General features: G+C 42.1%; 1 protein-coding gene across 5 annotated transcripts in view; it reads left to right on the top strand.

Moving 5' to 3' along the window:
• SLC1A3 (solute carrier family 1 member 3) overlaps positions 1-21,606 on the top strand; it is an 84,476-nt gene that overhangs the window by 42,118 nt on the left and 20,752 nt on the right. For 3 of the 5 annotated variants that reach the window (XM_074994315.1, XM_074994314.1, XM_074994313.1), the window contains 2 exons: positions 16,365-16,569; positions 18,253-18,295. In XM_074994315.1, the coding sequence (XP_074850416.1) occupies positions 16,365-16,569; positions 18,253-18,295 (248 nt within the window). The remainder of the gene's footprint in view (positions 1-16,364; positions 16,570-18,252; positions 18,296-21,606) is intronic. The other 2 variants (XM_074994316.1, XM_074994317.1) reach the window with 2 other exon arrangements.

Here is a 21,606-nt window from a genome sequence, read left to right as displayed (position 1 = left end):
TCATTTAACTTTCTCCTGCCTTCATTAACAGACTGTCCTAATGAAGTTACAACAAAGAACTTTTTATAAGTTCCTTATGTACTTCATGTAAATCACGCAGAACTCACAAAGGGAAAATAGAAAGAAAATAGAAAGAATATTTAGTTTAAAAGCTTCAGTATTAAAATTGAAACCATTTTCAAGTAAATCATGTCCTACTATCATTGTAAATCACTATATTACTTGACAAATTGGTTGTTTTAATGCACCAAACATGGATTTATGAAGTTAACAGTCTAAAAAGAAAGTAATAACAACTTAAATATCAATGTGCTAAAAAATACTTTTATAGTATTTAGTTTTGCTGTTATAAGGTATTAAGAAGGTAAAATGCAGTGTAAAACCACCTGAGATTTTTATTGGTGCCTACAGCAAACACTCAGTCAGTCATTGGTGCCTACAGCTTCCACAAAAATCTTTCTTCCTGTAATAAAATTCTGTGTACCAGGCATGCATTTACAGACAGAAGAGATGGAGGGCTGAGAAATCTATTCAATTGTTCATCCATTTAAACGTGTCCTCATAGGAATAACCAAGGAGGGATTGGCAAATGAATCTACAATGGGCATACTTGCTACTGTAGCAGTGCTTTTATTGTCTGACAAAATTACTGAATCTATTGATAGCAGAGCAAATGTCTTTTTACTTTTATCATGGATATATGTTTTGTGTGCACATCCATGCATACACTTTACAGAAATGTTGATAGCAGGCTCCAGAGAGGAATTCACTCCTTCAAATGCAGGGAATCATCCCAATGATCCCTTTAGTTTGGCCGTGAAATGTTAACAAAGGGTCTGTGAGAGTCCCTTGCAGCACATTACTCTATTTGGCTGCCCATCTGGGCTTTTGGGGCTTTTCCATGCCCTGTCAATTCCCATCTTTTTCTTATAGTCTGTACTTTCTTTGACTGCCTCAAGTGATGGGATGCCTTCTCACATGAGGGAGGATTTTCTCTGACAAACCCTGAATATGATTATTAGATGATCTGTTTCAGAGCCACATAAGTGTGGACTGAGTATATTTATGTTACTTAAATACGATTTTCTCATGAGGTTTTTTTGAGGCCAGTGTTTGATAAAGTGGGCAAAACCTATTAAAATGTGTAATCTGGTTATTAAACTTCTAGCTAAGTAAAGATAAAGGAAATTGAGAAATTTAAGGGTCCTGTCAACATCTCTGACCATGAAGCAGATCCGCACAGCAAAACATTGCACAATGCTGCATTTTAGACACATCTTCTATTTGAATTCAGGTTGTCATCAGCTGTATTCATTTTAGCACTGGTGAGTTAACATACATATATGATGCTGAAGTATTAAGTGTTATACTTCTTTGCTATTGCATTATCTCCTTCTATGTCTTTGGTTAATTTTGTTACGTCTGGAGTTTAGTTCTGTCTAACTCTGTATTAACGTAGGGTTTGATATGGAAAGGTGATCAGCATCTTCCATTTCCTTTGGCTTCAATGGGAGTCCAGTGTGGACAGTACTTCTCAGGGGACACATTGAGCCCAAGCAATGTTGACCACACTCAGACAAAAATTACCACTAGTTTCAGCTAACTAGTGACTTTTCTTGAGATCTTTTTCAGGTAGATACTTGCTCTGATCTTGTTGTTCATTCCACATATCATCATCATCACCATCCACAATGGGAATTGTTCTTACATAAACGGCTAAGTCTAGATTAGAGTGATCTGTCAAAAGAAGATATCTTCTGACAAAACTTCTGCCAACTAATTTATGTCCAGACTACAAAGTGGATTGCTCTTTTGATCTACTCTGTTGACAGAAAGCAGCTGGACTGCTCGTTCGCTCTCTCAACAAAACAGCCACTCAGAACACTTTCAGACAGGGTTGCACAGCCAGCAATCCCTTCCACGAGCCCTGGTGATACATGCCCTTAACAGGCCCCCCACCAAAGTCTGTTTCCTGCCCATGCTGAAGTAGGCCTTCCTCCATGAGGGACAGCACAGCTGCTAGAGGAAGGCTTCAAAACGTTCTGGCAGACACAGCTCTTTCCAGTGAGCCATAGTGCCAGAGCAGCCCCTGGGCTTGACTGGCCCCACCCAGAAGTGCTTCAGCACCTGCTGCACCTCTTGATATCCATCCTCCTCTTCCTCATGGAGGGCAAGCCCAACACCACTTTTGAGGAACTTGCCATGGTTGCTGGACTGTCACATCTTTGCCTGCCTGCCCACCCCATGCGCACAGGGAGATCTGGAGGCACTCCACTGGTTCCAGCTGGTGGGACTGACTGGTCATGGGGCAGTGGGATGACTAGCAGTGGCTGCAGAAATTTTGGATGCAGAAGATCACCTTCCTGGAGCTCTGTGCCTGACTCACCACCTCACACCCAACTCTCCAGAGACAAGACACCTGGGTGCGACCCACCATCCTCCGGGGAAGTTCACCTGTGGGGTGAGGACAAAACCCTTTTCAAACCCAAGACAAAGTGCCCCGATGCCCCCCCATGCCTGGATGGCCACCGCTCTTGCAGAATGGGGCCACCCCACACAGAGCATGAAGCAGGTATGGGTGAAGGTAAAAGAACTTTGCCAGGGCTAAGTAGGGGGCCTGCCACTTGGTGCCTTGGGGTGACTCCAGGAACTCTTCGGACTGCTTCCTTGAGGGCCCGGGGGGACTCAGGGTGGCTGTCTGTCTGTCATCTGGGAAGGTTCAGATGAAAAAAGTGTCTGAGAGTGTGTGGGGGACTGCAGATGGTACCTCTGCTGCTTCCACACTCTCAGCTTCCTGTCACAGGACTCCCTGGGCTCCCTGTGACTTTAAGAGGGGCTAGCAGCAGGAACCAAAGAGTGCTGATTGCTGTGGACAGGGTGTCTTTCGACAGAAGGCCCTCGGAGACATCTAGAATGGCTTTCTGTTGACAGATCTCTGTCGACCGAGGCATTCATCCTCATGTGGAGTGGGATAAGGCTGTCAACAAAATTGCTGAGTTCTGACTATTTACTGTCAACAGAACACCTTAGGAATCTGGACACTCCGCAGGTTTTGTTGATTAAACTTTCTAGTGTAGACATAGACATAGTCTCCAGATATCATCTTACTCATCATCCAGTGTACAGAAGGAGATGGCCGCGGGAGAAGTATGAAGCAGTGTTTATAAAGCCTGGTCCATATGTAAGTCTTAGACTGACATATCTAAGCTGCTTCAGAGCACAAAAGAATTCACACCACTCACTGCTCAGCCTATGCCCAATTGATCCCCACAGGTCAATATAAGAAATGTTTCTGTCAGCCTACCTTCCACCACTCAAGAGGCTGTGCTCCTTCAACAACAGAAAAAATGTATGACAGGTTGACAATATTCTTTAATCATTCCCCAAGGTTTATTTGTGTTAAAATAATCTTTACTAAAGTAAATTAAACCTTATTGTGTGTGTGTGTTATTGTGGATTTTATGTATGTACCTTCTGCAATAGACTGACAAATTCAATTACTGGAAGGTGTTAGGAACTTCAAAAAATGTTTTGCAACACTACCTGTGAAGTGGATTTCCTAAGAAGTACCTGGAGAATGTACATGACATACTTTCAATCCACTATTATGAAGCTAAACTCTGGGGAGAAAATGTATTGTCTTCAAATGACTTGCTCCTGGAAACTACAGGTCAAAACTCCCTGAACTGTATAAAGGGAAAACTATGCCTGTTATTAGGATGCTATGATGAACTTGTAAGAAATCCTATGGAGTAGGGACTTGAAGGACAGCTTCTCCAGAATCCATGTTAGAACGGCGGGTTCTCTGTTAAGTTTATTCGCATGTTTTTGCATTCTTATATTATGTTTTCTGTGTTAATGTTTAGCATGTTTTCATTTTTTATCTTAAGAGTAAGGTAGGCTTGCTGAGAAAGACCCATGTGGTAACTATAACTGTGGGCAGCCACACAGTTACTCATTTCTGAAGAGGAAGCAAACAAGTTCCCTTCAGCAGCCTGTCTGTGCTGGGAATACTGTAGTGAAGGCAGGAAACTGTGCAGACTAGAAATACCCCAGTCAGAAGGGAATGAGACGCATCTCTCCATCCAGAAAAGCAACGTCTGGGGAGTTGGACCCTTGAGAGTGGGTGCCCTTGCTAGACAACTGAGGGGAAATATAGGAGCAGTTGCCTTGAAGTGTGCAAATCCCTTCTGGTACTATGTGCATTGGAGTTATGCTGGCATAGCTATGGTGCCACAGCTTTGCTGATACAGTTCCTGCACTGTGGCTACGTCTATACGTGAAGCCTACATCGAAGTAGCCTATTTCGATGTGGCAACATCGAAATAGTCTATTTCGATGAATAACGTCTACACGTCCTCCAGGGCTGGCAACGTCGATGTTCAACATCGACGCTGGGCAGCACCACATCGAAATAGGCGCTGCGAGGGAACGTCTACACGCCAAAGTAGCACACATCGAAATAAGGGTGCCAGGAACAGCTGCAGACAGGGTCACAGGGCGGACTCAACAGCAAGCAGCTCCCTTAAAGGGCCCCTCCCAGACACAGTTGCACTAAACAACACAAGATCCACAGAGCCGACAACTGGTTGCAGACCCTGTGCATGCAGCATGGATCCCCAGCTGCAGCAGCAGCAGCCAGAAGCCCTGGGCTAAGAGCTGCTGCACACAGTGACCATAGAGCCCTGCAGGGGCTGGAGAGAGAGCGTCTCTCAACCCCTCAGCTGATGGCCGCCATGGCAGACCCCGCAATTTCGAAGTGGCGGGACACACAACGACTACACCGTCCCTACTTCGACGTTGAACATCGAAGTAGGGCGCTATTCCCATCCCCTCATGGGGTTAGCGGCTTCGACGTCTCGCCGCCTAACATCGATGTTAACATCGAAATAGCGCCCAACACGTGTAGCCGTGACGGGTGCTATTTCGAAGTTAGTGCTGCTACTTCGAAGTAGCGTGCACGTGTAGACACGGCTTGTAGATGTGGCCTAAACCTATGTCTTTATAGAATGAAAAACAAATTTAAAAAAATTAGGGACACATTCATGAATCAACAGTTGACTTTGCCACTCTTCTACCATTACAGACTTTTCCTAGAAACTATAGCCTCATAATAGTCTGTAAGAGGTTAATCATGAAAATGATTAGCAACAAAATGATTCAGGTTTCAATGTCTTATTTTGGAAAAAAAGAACTACACTGTTAATTTCTGGGAAATGTATGTAAAAATATTTTGGGAAGAGCTTGTTGCCAATTTTGTTTAAAAATGTACAGCTAATATTAATTTAAAATGGATCCCATAAATTATTTTCTATTTATTTGCCCTATTAAATATTAATTAAAACATAAATCACTTTGCTTATTACCACTCACCATTTGGATATTGGTCTATAAATTAAAAATTAAACTACAGTGAACTCTCTTTTAGCCAGCATTCAAATAAATGGACTTCACTATTAACCAGCATTCCGTTGTGGGAGGTGGCTTCTCTGCTCTCCCACGCACAACAGCTCCCCATGCAGCACAGCCATGCACAAGCGACCCACAGTAGCTCCTACACAGCACAGCCAGGCTCGAGACAGCCATGCATGACCTGCCCAGAGCAGCTCCTCATGTGGCACAACCATGCACCAAGCCACCCAGAGCGACTCTTTGCGCAGTGCCCCGCCCAGAATGTATTGGAACCTCCCGTATATCCAGCATATTTGAATATCCAGCACCCTCCCGGTCCCAGGGTTGCCGAATGTCAAAGAGGTTAGTGTATGTTGCTGTCAAGTGCTTTATAATCATACATTAAAACTGTGTTATGACAACAGCTTTATTTATTTAAAGAAGCAAAAAGTTGAAAAAGGTTTGGGGCATAATGTTATGTCTCAGATAATATTTAGTTACTGTAGGAGAGCAAAGAAGTAAGTGTGATTTAAATGGTGAAATCCAGGAACTGGAGATTACCCCAAACTCTACTGACATCATATGGAAAACCCCAAGAAAGGAGCATAAGAATGGCCTCTATAAGCCTAACCAATGATCCATCTAGTCCAGTATGCTGTCTTCTGATGGGCCAATGCCAGATGCATCAAAGGGAGTAAACAGAACAGGAGAATTATCAAGTGATTGAGCCCCTGTTGTCCAGTCACAACAGCCTCTGGACAACCAGAACAAGGGCTTCCATCTCCGACTATCTTGGCTAAGAACCATTGATGGACCTATTCTCCATGAATTTACCCCATTCTTTTCTTCACTCTATTTATACTTATTTTGTATTAATAACATTCCCTAGCAATGTGTTTCAAGAGTTGACTGTGTGATGTGTGAAAAAGTACTTCTCTTTGTTTTAAATCTGATGCCTATTAACCTCATCAGATGACCCTTGGTTCTTGTATTACATGAAAGGGGAAATAACACTTCCTTTTTCCTTTTCTCCATACCATTTATGATTTTATAGACCTTTTCCTTATTTCCCCTTATTCATCTCTTTTCCAAGTTTACCTGGCCAAGGCTTTTTAACCTTTCTTCATGTGGAAGCTGTTCCATAACCTTAATTCATTTCTGTTGCCCTTCACTGTACCTGTTTTGTTTTCAATATACATATATTTAAGATGGGGCAACCAGAATTACCACAGATTTATATAGAGGCATAATGGTATTTTCTGTCTTATGCTCTTTCCCTTAACTAATGGTTACTCCAAGATCTCTTTTTCAAAGTGATGGGAGCTAATTTAGACTTTGTCCTTCTGTAGGTATACTTGGGATTATGTTTTCCAATACGCATTACTTTGTATTTATGGTATTCAATTTTATCTGCCATTTTGTTAGCTAGTTTTGTGTGAGCCCCAACTCTCTCTAGTCTGTTTGGAGTTAACTATTTTGAGTAATTTAGTAATCTAAAAACTTTACCACCATATTGATAACCTTTTATCCAAATCGTTTGTGAATATGTTGAACAGCAGTTGTCCCAGTACAGATCCCTGGGAGGACCCCACTATCCATTCTGAAATCAGACAGTTTATTCCTACCCTTTGTTTCCTGTCTTTTAACCAATTACTAATTCACAAAAGGACCTTCCTTCTTATACCATGACTGATTAGAGCCTTAAAAAGAGACCTTACCAAAGTCTTCTGCAAGCCCAGTATACCACATGTACAGGATCACCCTTCTACCCAAACATTTTAATAGATTGGTGGGGCATGATTTCCCTTTACAAAAATTGTGTTGACTCATCCACAACAAATCATGTGCATCTGCATGTCTGATAATTCTGTTCTTTAGCATAGCTTTAACCAATTTGCCTGAAGTTAGCCTTATCAGACATAATTGGTAGGTTTGTATCTGGTGTCTTTAAAAAATTACATCACATTAGCTATTCTCCAGTCATCTGGTACAAAAGCTGGTTTAAGTGATAGGTTATATATTACATTTTGTAGTCAAACTGGGACTGTTCCTCAGATTTGTCACCTGACAAGAATGGTTCAAGTGTGGCGATCTCATGCACATCCAGTGAGGACCAAAGCAAAGAATTAATTTAATAGTATAGTGGCCTTATCTTCTTTCAGTGCTGCCTGAACACCTAGATCATCCAGCCTATTTGTTTCTGTATTTTGCTAGTTGATCTTCAAATTCTTTTTTGCTCTGTCTAATTATACTTTTACATTTGACTTGCCTGAGTCTATGCTTCTTTCCACTTTCCTCAGTACACTCATCCCTCACTGTATGAGCTCAGTTGGTTCCCAACTTTCTGCTCATAGGCGAAAACTCATAAGAGGGCCACTAAATGCCCATTAAAATACACATAAAAGCTTCTGATTTGTTCCAAGTGCTCCTAATTTGGTGAAGGAGTGGGAGCATGTGGCACTGCTTTGGAAAGGGAAGTGAACCTTGGGTTTAGGGGAGGGGGTTGGAGAGGGTTAAAGGCTGGGGACAGTTTGGGGCCATGAGTGGAAGGAGGGTTAAAAACTGGTGGCATATTGGGTCTGTTGAACCAAAGGGGGGCGTTAAGGCTGTGGGGGGTTGGGTCTGTGGGGCAGGTGAGGGAGCCGTGGGGTGGGTGGGGAGGTTAAGGCTGCTGCAGATTGGGTCTGTGGGGTGAGTGGGAGGGGTTAAGGCCATGGCAGATTGGGTCTGTGTTAACCGATGGCCGGGTAATGAGTGGTCTGTGAGCCTAATTACATCCAAGTCTTTAATTGCTAGGACCGGCAGTCCCTTCGCAGCGGGCAGCCAGAATGGCTGACGGATGGCCCAAAGATCCACCCAAGTCTTTAACTGCTAAGACAGGCAGTCCCTTCGCAGCGGGCAGCCAGTGTGGCTGATGGGTGCCCCAAATGTTGGTGCAGAAAGCTTATTCCACCCAAGTCTTTAACTGCTAGGACAGACTGTATAATATTTTTCACTTTTTAGTTGTCTGCTTTCCTGTGATGCAACTGAAATGGACTCTTTTATTTGACATTTCTCTTCAGTTCCTACCTGTACTTTATTAACTTTTCTTCTTTCCTCCTTATTAGATTATAGAGAATCCCCAGTAGTAGATCCTCCCTGTGGGATGTCCCCTGAACTCCTCTGCATCTGTCGGCTTTCTTCCTGCGCATAGTTTAAAAAACCCTTTAAGACCTTTTTTTAATTTTCCATGCCACCAATCCAGCTTCATTTTAATTTAGGTGGAGCCCATCCTTCCAGTATCAACTCCTCCTTTCCCAAATGGTTTCCCAATTCCTAATAAACCTAAGAGCTTCCTCCTCTACACCACCACTTCAACTTCACATTAAGTTGCTGCAGTTCTGCCTATCTAACTGGCCCTGCACATGGAACTGGAAGCACTTCAAAGAATGATATCCTGGACCTCAAACTCATAGCAGCAGGGATTTAGCTTCCAAGACCACTCTCCTCTTCTTTCCTATGTCATTATTACTACATATACGATTGCCATCTTCTCCCCAGCTTCAGCAAGCCATATCAAGAGATTTGCAATTTATACACCTGGCAGGCAATCCCAGTCATCATAAGCGTGGCTATCTGTATTTTTAATTGTCAAATCCCACATTACTATTACCTGTCATTTCCTAATAACTGGGTTGCTTCCCCTAGCGTGGTATCAACTCCCTTCCTCTTTGATGTTTTGCTTGTTTAAGACTTTCATACTCAATAGCAGATCTCAATAGCAGCACGGAGCTGTGAAACCCTGGAGGTGGGATTGATCTACTGCTCCCAGAACATCTCATGAATGTATTTTTCTGTTTCTTTAGCTTCTCTGGTTCAACCACTCTGTTCTCAAGAACCCATTTTCAGTTGCTGAGGGCCATGAGCTCCTTGCACTGAATGCAACAAATATGTCACCTGCTCACAAGGCAGGTAATTACACATGCTGCATTCAGCACAATAAACTGAATAACCCCCATGCTGCTGCTGGTCTTCTGCCTGGATTTCTTTTTCACATGTGGGTTTTTTATGTTGTTGTTTCTTTTGTGGGGGTCTTGGGTGCTGGGGATTATTGGCCTAAGTTTAGAGAATGTTAGATGTATCTGGCTTTCTCACTCCCTCGCTAAACTCTCTTGTAAACCTCCCAGTTTGTGGCTCCTGGTCTCTAGCTCCTCTGATTGCTCAGGAGCTGGCTTTTAAATCCCTGTTTTCCCTCCATTAGCCCCTCTTCCTGATTAATGGAGTCAAAAGGGATTAGGGATAAACGCATTGTTAAGAAGTGCTCAGATTTAACTAGCAAGCATCTATACTCTGCATGTGGTTCCCCAAATAGACCACACTACGTACTACAGTCAAACAGCAAGAACACTATAAATAGACAACAGACTCTCCCCAGGGTTCACCTACCCATTTCTCCTTCACTTGAAACTCTCTTGCAATACCCGCCTGTTTTCTGATTCTGGTCACGAGCAGCAGTGTGCCATTACCTTTGCAATCTTTTCTGTTCAGTTATTCTATCAAATTCTATGCAAGTGTAAAAAAGCTAAAAGGTCAAAGGCAGAACTTTATCCTTAATGGACTATAAAGTACTGTATATTAAAGTGCCTTTCATATTGAATAGTGACAGAGAGATAGCCATGTTAGTCTGATCTGAAGAAGTGGGTCTGTCCCACGAAAGCTCATCACCTAACACATTTTTTTGTTAGTCCTTAAAGTGCTACATGACTGCTTTTTTGTTGTGATAGTGTACATTAAAGGTTGGTTCTTTACCTTACCACAACACAAAACTACACATCTGTTTACATCCATTTCACAACAACTTTACAGACCCCCTGCGTGCAATGATTAAGAAAATAGAATAACAATAATAATACAACTGGGTTCAAGAAGCAAAGGCTTAGGGTAATTTGTATGGCTGTGATCCAATTGGGTAAGGACCAACATAGAGGCTGCTACTCAATCACTTTTGGTTAAAAAAATGCAGTCTTTAATTACTGTATGTCCATAATGAATGACAACTCTTTACACTCTCTCAATTACCGTACTTGTTGCTACCTTTCCTAGTTCTCAAAACATTTTGTTCAATTTCCTCTCTAACATCTTTGTTAGGGAATGATGCACTGCTTTGCCCTTTGTCCCAAGCACTCTGGAGAACTGCTTGTTATGTCTTTATTTCAGCCACAGTATGACTGATCACACTCATTTCAGGAGAGAGGCAGAGAGTATGTGAAGGAGGGAGGTAATTTGGGGTTGTTTTGAATTTTAGAGACCTCTTTTTCCCCAAAAACATGACCCCCATTCGGCCTCTGTGTGTGTGCCTACAAAGATTACGGGCACTTTGCTCATAGTTGCCTTGACAACAGCCAGGGTTTCTTGTTTACAGTGACCAGTGGAGCAGCAGGTTTCCCAGGCCTATGGGGAGGGGAAGAAAGAGGAGGACTCATAAAGAAGATGGACCAGAGATGAATGAGATGACAGAGTTGTTAAGAGCCAGCAGCCATGTGGGAGAGCAAGCTGCAACCAGAATTAAAGGGGCACATACATCTCCACAGAACAATGGGTGCTTTTGCTGGCTCTCTATGAAAGAAAAGAATATGTACACAATGGCCTGTGGCACATAAAAGCCTCAGAGCTAACTTTATTGCTTCTCCATTAAGGACCTTGCCAGAGACCCACTCAGCCCTAAGGAGCCTCATCAACTCTTAACATAATTAGGAAAATAAAACCTTTCATTCATCTATGTTTTTAAAACATCTGGATTTTTTGGATAATTTTTTTTAGTGTTGACATGATGAAAATGATTGAAAGCTGCAGGATCAATCCAGCAAAGTGCCAACAGCTTCCTGCGAGGCACTGCATGCCCTTTGCTCTTAATGACTGCAGTTGGAAGTGAGGATGTTCAGCACCTCCCAAGAATAGTCTCTGTGAGGCAGAAATCTGCCTTCTCATAATAGGGAAACCTGAGACTGTTAATATTTGGCTCTCCACACTCAATCTTGAACATTTACTTCAACATTCTCCACCAGCAATTAGGGGTCAGTAATAGGGGACAGAGCAGTCAGTCTTTCCCTTCCCCAAAAACTAGAAAATCCTTTGTCTGAAGAGGAAGAAGAGGAATAAGACCTGAACAACTGAAATACAAGGCAACATCACAGCCTGATCACAGAACAGGAAGCCAACTTGAAAAGCAGCTCAGTAAGAAAAGAGTATGGCTCCTGGTACACACTCGAGGTCTCATCCAAAACCAACTGAAAAAAAAACCTCCCACTAACTTCACTGGGGTCTGAATCAGCCCATAGGGTATGTCTATACTAAAAGGCCCAGAAGTGACCTAGGTCAGCTGACTCAGGTTCACAGGGCTTATGCTGAAGAGCTATAAAGTAGCAGTGTAGACATTCAAGCTTGAGCTGGAGTCTGGAATCCGAGTTCCTGTAAAGGGAGGAACTCTGGAGCTCAGGCTCCAGCTCAAGCCTGAACACCAACACTACAATTTTAGAGTGCAGAAGCTCAAGCTCCATGAGCCAGAGGTGGCAGACTTGGGACAGCTGCAGCTGAGCCACAGGTTTTTTAGTATCGGAGGGGTAGCCGTGTTAGTCTGGATCTGTATCAGCAACAAAGGGTCCTGTGGTACCTTATAGACTAACAGAAAAGTTTTGAGCATGAGCTTTCGTGAGCACAGACTCACTTCATCAGATACATCTACACTTGCCCCCTTCTTTGAAGGGGGCGTGGTAATCAGGCTGATGGAAGATTACTAATGAAGTGCTTCGGGTTCAGCATGTTTGACACTTTCAAGTTGATGTGGGGGAGAATTAGCCTAATGAAGTGCTGCATATGCATTGCAGCACTTCATTAGTAACCTCCCATTAACCTGATTACCATGCCCCCTTTAAAGAAGGGGGCAAGTGTAGACATAGCCTTAATATAGTGTAGAAATACTGTAAAACAACAAATCCAGATTATCCCACTACCCCCCTGCCAGTCCATCAGTGAAATATGATCATAGGGTCTGACTGTGCAAAAGTGCTGACCACCCTGAGAAAGGTGTTGAGCAGTCCCAACTCTAACTTTGGGAGCTGAGGTATAAATACAGGTAAAACCTATAAAAGCATTAAGGAGCCAATTCTACAAAGCCTCCAAGCATTAAGAGCATTCGGCATGAGTGCAAAAGTCTGTTGCCCGATAAGAAGAGGACAGTATGTCCAGACAGTTGACATTACAGAGACTATACCTGATCTTAGCTAAAATACAGAGGGAAAAAAATGCACAGCATATTGATATTTGCTTAGCAATATAGTGCAAGGGGAATAAAAACTTATAGTCATTTAAACTGAAAATACATAAGCAAAGTTTTTAACAAATTGTTTTGAAAAGTGAATATAAATTTATTCTTGATTTTGTTACTGTCATATTTTCTTTCAGTCTTTGTTACTAATATGCTTTATTTTCATCATTCTGAGGAACTAAAAATAGCGTAATCCTAACAAATCCATCTGGTATGAAAACTGAACATATTCATTAGGGATCAGAAAGGGCCAACAATTACTAGACTTGCATTTAGACATACTAGTAAAGTAAACTGAATATGTGAATTCTTTTTATGGAAACTTGGTGGGGGAGGGGGAAGAAAGAAAATCCCATCCTTAGATAAAAGGGCTTTTTATGATTTACTTCTTGTTTAAAACAATAATACTACTACTTTGCACTCACTAGTCTATAGCATCCAAGGATCTCAAAGTACATAAAGGTAGAATTAAGCTTCACAATATCACAGTGAGCTACTGTAGGAAAGTATCATTACCACACTGTATAGATGAAACATCTGAGGCACAGAGGAGTTGGAGGCCCTATGTTCCAAAGGTTGGATTTCCACTGGAGAATAAAATTTGGGCCTGTAAAACTTTGCTCTTGAATTAGAAGTATAAGTATAAACCAAGCCATTGAAGAGGTATAATATCAATCTCCTTCTGCATACACTTTCCTTCTGAGTATACACTTTTAAACGGCACACCTCTTCCATGAAAAGGGAACACAGGCCTCATCCCGTATGAAAGGTTAGGCCTAAATGGCATGATCAAATTCACACTAGAAGTCTGTTGCAGAGCCAGGAATGGAACCCAGGTCTCTCTTTGGTCTCAGTTACATTAATGTACATTTCTCTTGAAATTCAAAGTGTGCGTATTTATAACAATTACAGTGAACGTGTTACATATTTTACAAAAACAAATCAGTTTAACTAGGTTATAGTTCTTGTTTTAGGTTTGCATATAATTTATGTTCAGATACTTTATATTCATGGGCATTCCTTTCTCATATGCTGTGTGCTTTACTAGAAAGAGGATGGGTACATTTAACTGTACTTCATAAAGTCAAACATATAAATGAAGAGATAATGCTCAGATATTGTCACTGGTGCCAGTCATAATTCCCTGTGAGCTGTGCAGCCAGCCAGATTCCCTTTAAGCCTCACACAGGAATTATTAAGACATGGGCAGGGGCTCAGGGCTGCCACAGGGAGAGACTACTCTTCTCAAGCCCTGAAGTGTACTGGGGACTATGAAGTAAGCTCCTGCCCACTGACCTCAACACAGAGCTTCCATAGCTGGTGGGGTGTCCCTCCTTGTTGGCCATATCAGAAATCTGCCCAGGTAAGGCCAACCCCACCCTCCTTCTCCCTCCTTGAGCTGCTCCCAGTCCTGAACACTCTCCCATGTCCCAAAGTTCTCATTCCCAGCCCCACCCCAAAGCAAATACCCCAGCACAGAGCATGTAACCCTTCTAGGGATGTTAAAGTTTAACCGACTGACCTGTATGGACTGGAGCAGACCTTTGCTGACATGGGCAAGAGGGCTGCTCCAGCCTGGCAGGACCAGCACTGGTGCTTCTCCCAGGCCAGAGTAGCCCCATCCATGGCAGCCCTGTGGGGGAGAGATGGCTGGGAAGGAGGAAGAGGTGGCAGGGGGAGGCCACTCCAGCCAATTGGACTGAAGTGGCCCCCCATGCTGGGCAGGCTAGAGCATCCCCACCCACAGTTCCAGGAAAGGGGCTGATTCGGCCTGGCTGGAGCACTCCCACCCACAGTGCACCTGTGGCCTCCACAGACAGGGACTGCTCTAGCCAGACTGGAGCACCCCCACCTGCAGTGCACCTGGGGCCATTGTGGACAGGGGCTGCTCTGGCTGTGCTGGACCTCCCCTCGCCCACAATGGTGCCACAGACAGGGACATTCCAGCACGGTTGGGGGAACCACCACCTATTGCAGAGGGGCCACTCCAGCCCAGGTAGGCTGGAGTGGCCTCCCCAGCAGCCCCCCCACCACACCTATTTAATTGGTTAACCAGTTAAACCTAGCATTCAACCGATTAAACAATTAAATGGGATTTTATATCCCTAACCCCTTCCTGCTCCCCAGCTACCAGTCCAGACTCTGTACCCCTCTGTCCCAGGCCTGAGCCCCTCAAACCCAGCCCCACACTCTTGCCTGCACCCTCCTGCATCCCAACCCTCTGCCCAGTCCTCCCACACTCCAAACTCCACTCCCACCAAACACATTTTTATGTGCACCACTATGAAGGTGATGTGTCATACATCACCCCCGTATTGGTGCACATAAGAAAATTCATTCTGCTCAGGGTTATAAAAAATTAGAGGGAACCACCAGTACCGATGTAAATATCTAGACAGGCAGAAACAGATACACTCTGGGCTAGACAGCATCCAACACTATGTGGGTTCTTAAGATGGAGATAGAGAGAGTAAAGGGATCATTCCACATCCCTTGTATCATTCAACAGGTGGGAGGCACAATTTCAATGGAGGTATTATTAATATTTTTCAATAGCTGGGGAGTGTCCCAAATACAAGCTGGAAAGGCACTTCACCCTTTCAAATAGTGACAAGAGATGCACTAAATGTACCTGTTTAAAGAGTGATAGGTCAACGACCTGAACTGTGCACTTTCTGGAATCTTTGGGAAATTCTTACTCACGGAGCCAGGATTCCTCTTGGACCTCTTACTACAGAAAGTCCTCTACTTGAAAGCCACAACACCTGTCAGGGATGGTCTAGGTGATGCCTGGTACTGCTGGGAGTGCCGGGAAATGGACTTGATGATCTCTTGAAGTCCCTTCCAGTCCAATGAGTCTAAGATTTTATGACTCTATGATCTGGCTCTGTTTGTGATTAAGTAAATGTCACACTGGGTACCCTGGCCTTCATAGTAGATCAGAATTGTACTGCTATCAGTATTAGGACTAGGGTTAGATTGGGATTAGAATGAGGATTAGATTATCTTTAGAATTGAGGTCTCAAGCTTTTGGGATGCCTACACAACACTCCAAATATTTATTCATACTGTAGCAATTCAGGATTTTCTGAATTAAGCGAGGTCACTTAGTCTATTTGATCTCCCATAGCTTGGGCTACATGTAAACCCAGATCACTGTATTAAATATTCATGAAAGGCACCCCATACACATACATTTCTTTAAACCCATCATATAGTGAGTATTATTGCAGGGTACTCTGGAATTCTTCCCTGCCATTCCAGATCAAGTGCAGCAGATAACTCCAAAGCATTTTTGATTTATGCTTAATCTGACAAGAAAAACTCAGTGTATCATCCTGGATGTACAAAAAAACTACCATATCAGATCAGATCAAGGGTCTGTCTGTTTCCATATCCTGATTCCAGCAGTTGCTAACGCCAGATAATTCAGAGGAAAGTTAAGCGCTTGTAACAGAAAATTATGCAAGCATGAGAGGTAGGGTCGGTAACAGAGGTCGTATTACCTTTGAAGAGAAACGGAGTAATTTTACTGAGCCAGGATAACTTGGGTAGCTCTAAATGTACTGGTTATCAGAACTCTTCCCTCAAAACCATATTCAGATTGCTGAGTTTACAATCTTTACTCACAGTTTGATGAGGTAAATGTTTCTGTGCTTAAATTTATTAGGAACAGCTGCCCTGGATAGTAAAGCATCAGGGAAGATGGGAATGCGAGCAATAGTCTACTACATGAGTACTACGATCATTGCTGTAATCATTGGCATAATCATTGTGGTCATCATCCACCCTGGGAAAGGTACAAAGGAAAATATGCACAGGGAAGGCAAAATTATGCAAGTGACAGCAGCAGATGCCTTTCTTGATTTGATCAGGTATGGCTGTTATATTGTACCTCTTCAGTACCAATGGCAACAATGGTAATATTTAGATGTATATCTCAAGGAAAATTAACATAGAAAATGTAGGACAGTGAGTAGCTAAACTGGCCAAGTTTCATGTGAAGCTGGTAATGCCAATAATGTCATTACACCTGACACCAGCTGAATAAAGTGGCAAAGTAAGAAACTGCTTTGAAAATTCAGAACAATATTATCTCTCTCTCCCCCATATTACAGCTTCTAACACCAAGTTCTACTCCTCTGCCTTACCCCCTTTTCCAAAAAGAGTCTCACTACACCCAAATCCATTCATTTAGTCCGTTGTCTTAATTTTACTTGACCGGCCCTGCTTTGGGGGCATATGGTTACCTTTGCTCAACCTGAATGGAGAAGAGTCATAAACAAGGGAAAAGTAGATAAACTGCATGGAACAATGGGGCAGAAACAAAGTAGCATGTTTCATCCAAGCTCACAGACACTATGCAGTGCCATTTCTATCCAACCAGTGTTCCACAGGGTATGCTAGGAACTAGGGAAGCAGATAATGTGAACTCAATGGCTTTACCACCAGGAAGTCCAGAAGACGTTCATGCTTTGTTAACCCCATTGGAGGGGATCAGAGAAAACAAATATGGAGGGAAGCCTCAAAGAGGCTTTCATTCCCCAAAATTCTTCAAGACCATCCAGGTGCAGGCTGGCATTTATTCCCTGTGGAATTTCAGCATTGTGGAAAAAAAAACATTTGTAATACCTATCAAATTACTTTAAAATTGTTTATGGCATGTCAAATGTACGTAAACCAATACAAAGGGAGCAGTAGAAACAGAATTTTCAGTTTGCTAGCAATTACAAAAAATAATAAAATAATGAAACCAAAATATTTTTTTTCAAAATTTTAGGCAAACTGAAAAAGAAAACATGTCTATGAATCAAACAAAATTAAACACTTCTGTTCAATTTTCAGCAGTCGCACTTGTTAATTTAAAAAAGGTAACATTAAAGGAAGTTTCAAAACAAAAAGTAATTTCAAATGGAAAATCAAAACATTTTGTTCTAAGTCAAAACAAAATGTGATATTTTGGGAAAATTTTTATTAGATTTTTTTACTGAAACAACTTGGCAAAATTGGCATGAAGTTTCTAAAATGTTTAAGTGTCACTGAATATGCATTATTTGCTGACAAAAATGTTTTGATTGAAAAACTTCCTTCAGTCCTAATTAGGAATACTTATTGACTATTCCCTTCCAGAGATCACAATAAGATAGTTTAGATAGTTTAAAATGTCAGCTGTTTTCATTTGAAAAGAAGTGGAACTGTATTACATATTGAGCAAAGTTAATTGGTATCCGGATCATTTTAATAAATACTTATATCCCTAAAGTTAGTACAGCTCCTCTAATCGTGTTCCTCTGGCAAATACAATAACTTTCTGTTTCATAACCATTCACTGTGTAGGATTTGAAACACAGTTCTTTACTGGCTGGCCCAAATCATTTCTCCTATATTTTGTACTGAAAAAGATAATAAAGATAATACTGTAAGTAAATCTATTCACTGTAACATATACATATTAGTGAGCCTTCAGGAATCAATTTATCTCTATCAGCTAACTACTGATTAACAAGTTGCTAGATCTTGGTTTATCTTTCTCACATTATGTTATCTCCTTTTCACAGAAACATGTTCCCTCCAAACTTGGTAGAAGCCTGCTTTAAACAGGTAAAACTGTGTTATTGTTTCCAACTGAAAATGGCACGCTTCATATAGTAAATTACATATTGAAATGTTATTAATGTTCTTTTAAGAAACAGTCAGTGATTTTTCTTGTCCTTCAGCAATTATGGATATTTCATGTACTGTTACTTTTCAGCTAAAGAAAGTTAACTAAAATGAGTACTTTGTTTTCAGTCATTTGCACAGTGGTACATTATTAAGACATTATTGGGCTCAGGGAGAAGAGGAGATGGTGACGTGCCCATATACTTTTGTTATGAAGGCTGGAACATATTCAGGAAGTCTCAAAAGAACAGAGATTGGAAGTAGAGGAACCACTTGCAAATGTCAAAAGCAAAGCAAAGAGGTCAAATTGATATAAAACTGTGCTCATACTTCTCTTTTATTGCTGGGAATGCCAAAAATATTGTCACTTGTTCCTCCATTTTTAGTCTACACTAGCCAACATTCCTGTTAAAAGGGAAAACAAAACCAAAAGACACTAATGAGAATTTTAATTTCCCCTTTAAAAACATTGGAGGGCAATGGATGGATATAGTGAGCCTTCTACATATGCATACATTGCTGTAACTATGATTACATCTATCTTGCACAGTAGTTTCTTATCTTTAGCTCAGGTGTAACCTCAGTGATTCTCCACGCTACTGTAATACTGACAGCTACAGGTTACCAGCAACAGGGACTGAACCTGTAATCCTAGAGGCTAAAGACCTGTGCTCTACTGCATGAGCTCAAGGCCAGCTGCTGCTCAGCTAAGGCTGTAGAGCAGAGACTTCACTCACCCTAGTATGAGGTCTGAGTGCCTCTGGGTACTACACGACCATGGAAAATAGCTCTGAACAAACACCTGAATGGGGACAGTTTAAATGGCTGATATCAGCGAACAGCAAAGTAGTTCATACTAGTTGTTTTAATCCCAACATATGCAAGGAGATTTTTACCTTATTGTGAGAGTAAAGATTTTACTTAAATGCACAATTTCCATTCTATAAAGTGCAAAAACTGTTATACAAACAAAAATTTTGTGAAGGTTTTGTTGACAAAGTACTGTGTTCCTTAATTTACCTTATAATATAGGGTTAATTAATTTACCTTATAGTAGGGTGCATTAGGAGGAGCATTTCGAGCAGATCTAGAGAAGTAATTATTCCTCTTTATTCAGCACTGGTGAGGCCACATCTGGAATATTGTGTCCAGTTTTGGGCCCCCCAGTATAAAAAGGATGTGGATTTGCTGGAGCAGGTTCAGCGAAGGGCAACAAAAATGATTAAGGGTCTGGAACACAAGACCTATGAGGATAGGCTGAGGGATTTTGGCTTGTTTAGTTTACAGAAGAGAAGACTTAGAGGTGATTTACTAGCAGCCTTCAACTTCCTGAAGGGGAGCTCTAAAAAGGAGGGTGAGAAACTGTTCTCTATGGTGTCAGATGGCAGAACAAGGAGCAATGGTCTGAAGTTGAAGAGGGAAAGGTATAGGTTAGATATTAAGAAAAACTACTTCACCAGGCGTGTGGTGAAGTATAGGAATGCATTGCCTAGAGAGGTGGTGGATTCTCCATCCCTTGTGGTTTTTCAGTCCCGGCTGGACAAGGTCCTGGCTGGGATGACTTAGTGGGGGTTGATCATGCTTGAAGCAGGGGGCTGGACTGGATGACCTCCTGAGGTCCCTTCCAGCCCTGTGATTCTGTGAACTATTGCCAGATGTAACTGAAGAAACAGGAGATATTTAAGAACAACTGTTTCTAGCTGGTCCCTTTCATAATTAGAATGTGCTTCAAATCCATCGATATTGACATTATTAATGTTTAAATCAAACCCTTGAACTTTAAATTAAATAAAATAGATAAAATACAACAGAACTTTTAGAAACTAGAGTTTATTTTGTCATAATCAAATCTCTAATGTAAAATATCAATGCATTTCACAGCAGAAGTATTTATGTACCACATTACAAAGGTATTTAGACATCAGAATACCCAGCCCTTACATAAAAGTTTTCAGTGTAATTCTCAGAAGATTTGTGAAGAAGATATTATTCAACAAGCATAATCTGGTTCACTAATATTTTAAATATCAGCCTAAAGACTGAAAATTCTGGCAGGCATATTTCATAATCCTTTGCTCTCAAGAGATTGCAATGATGTTTGGCTGCAGAAATATGGAAGCCATTGCCATCAACCTTACATACAACTCCTATCAAACCTACATCAAAGTCAAGCAATTCTGATAATCTTTTTAAAAACTAGAATATGTGGTGAATTCTGTGGTGACACTTTGCTCTCTGTTCTGTTGTCTCCTTCAAAAACAAGTTTATTTGCTTGAAGACATAACTCCAGAGATGCTGAGACTACTGGCAAGAAAGAGTGAAGTCTCTGCACTAGTTCAGTGCTTCTGGGGTTACAAAGAGATTTGCAGAAATTGACTAGGGTAATTTCTTTCTTTATCCTACAAGCTCACACAGGAAATACATGTAGTGAAACATACTGAGGTTTTACTCTCCTGTCCTTACATATAAGTACTGCGTTTGTTTGAATTTCCAACTTCAACACTAGAAACATGAGCCTTTCCTTTTGAATTAGAAGAGTAGCTCTATTCAGTGGCAAATGGAGCAAACCAATTATTTCCAAATTTTGTACACCAGCCTCCCCAGTTGTGGCAGGATATGCTGCAGTACTGTAGTCTCTGACGTTATAGTGTCTTTTCGTGACTTAAGATGGAGGCTTGTTTTCCATTTGCATGACTGAGGAAAGCACGAGGAGAAAGGGCAGAGCACAGGAACCAGGGCAGCTGGGGTCCTGGGAGACCAGGGCTACGTCTACACGTGAAGCCTACATCGAAGTAGCCTATTTCGATGTGGCGACATCGAAATAGGCTATTTCGATGAATAACGTCTACACATCCTCCAGGGCTGGCAACGTCGATGTTCAACATCGACGTTGTGCAGCACCACATCGAAATAGGCGCTGCGAGGGAACGTCTACACGCCAAAGTAGCACACATCGAAATAAGGGTGCCAGGAACAGCTGCAGACAGAGTCACAGGGCGGACTCAACAGCAAGCCACTCCCTTAAAGGGCCCCTCCCAGACACAGTTGCACTAAACAACACAAGATCCACAGAGCCGACAACTGGTTGCAGACCCTGTGCATGCAGCATGGATCCCCAGCTGCAGCAGCAGCAGCCAGAAGCCCTGGGCTAAGGGCTGCTGCACACAGTGACCATAGAGCCCCGCAGGGGCTGGAGAGAGACCGTCTCTCAACCCCTCAGCTGATGGCTGCCATGGCGGACCCCGCAATTT

The sequence above is a fragment of the Carettochelys insculpta genome, chromosome 5 (genome assembly GCF_033958435.1).
Source record: "Carettochelys insculpta isolate YL-2023 chromosome 5, ASM3395843v1, whole genome shotgun sequence".
Lineage (NCBI taxonomy): Eukaryota > Metazoa > Chordata > Testudines > Carettochelyidae > Carettochelys > Carettochelys insculpta.
This window is presented reverse-complemented; position numbering and strand designations above follow the sequence as displayed.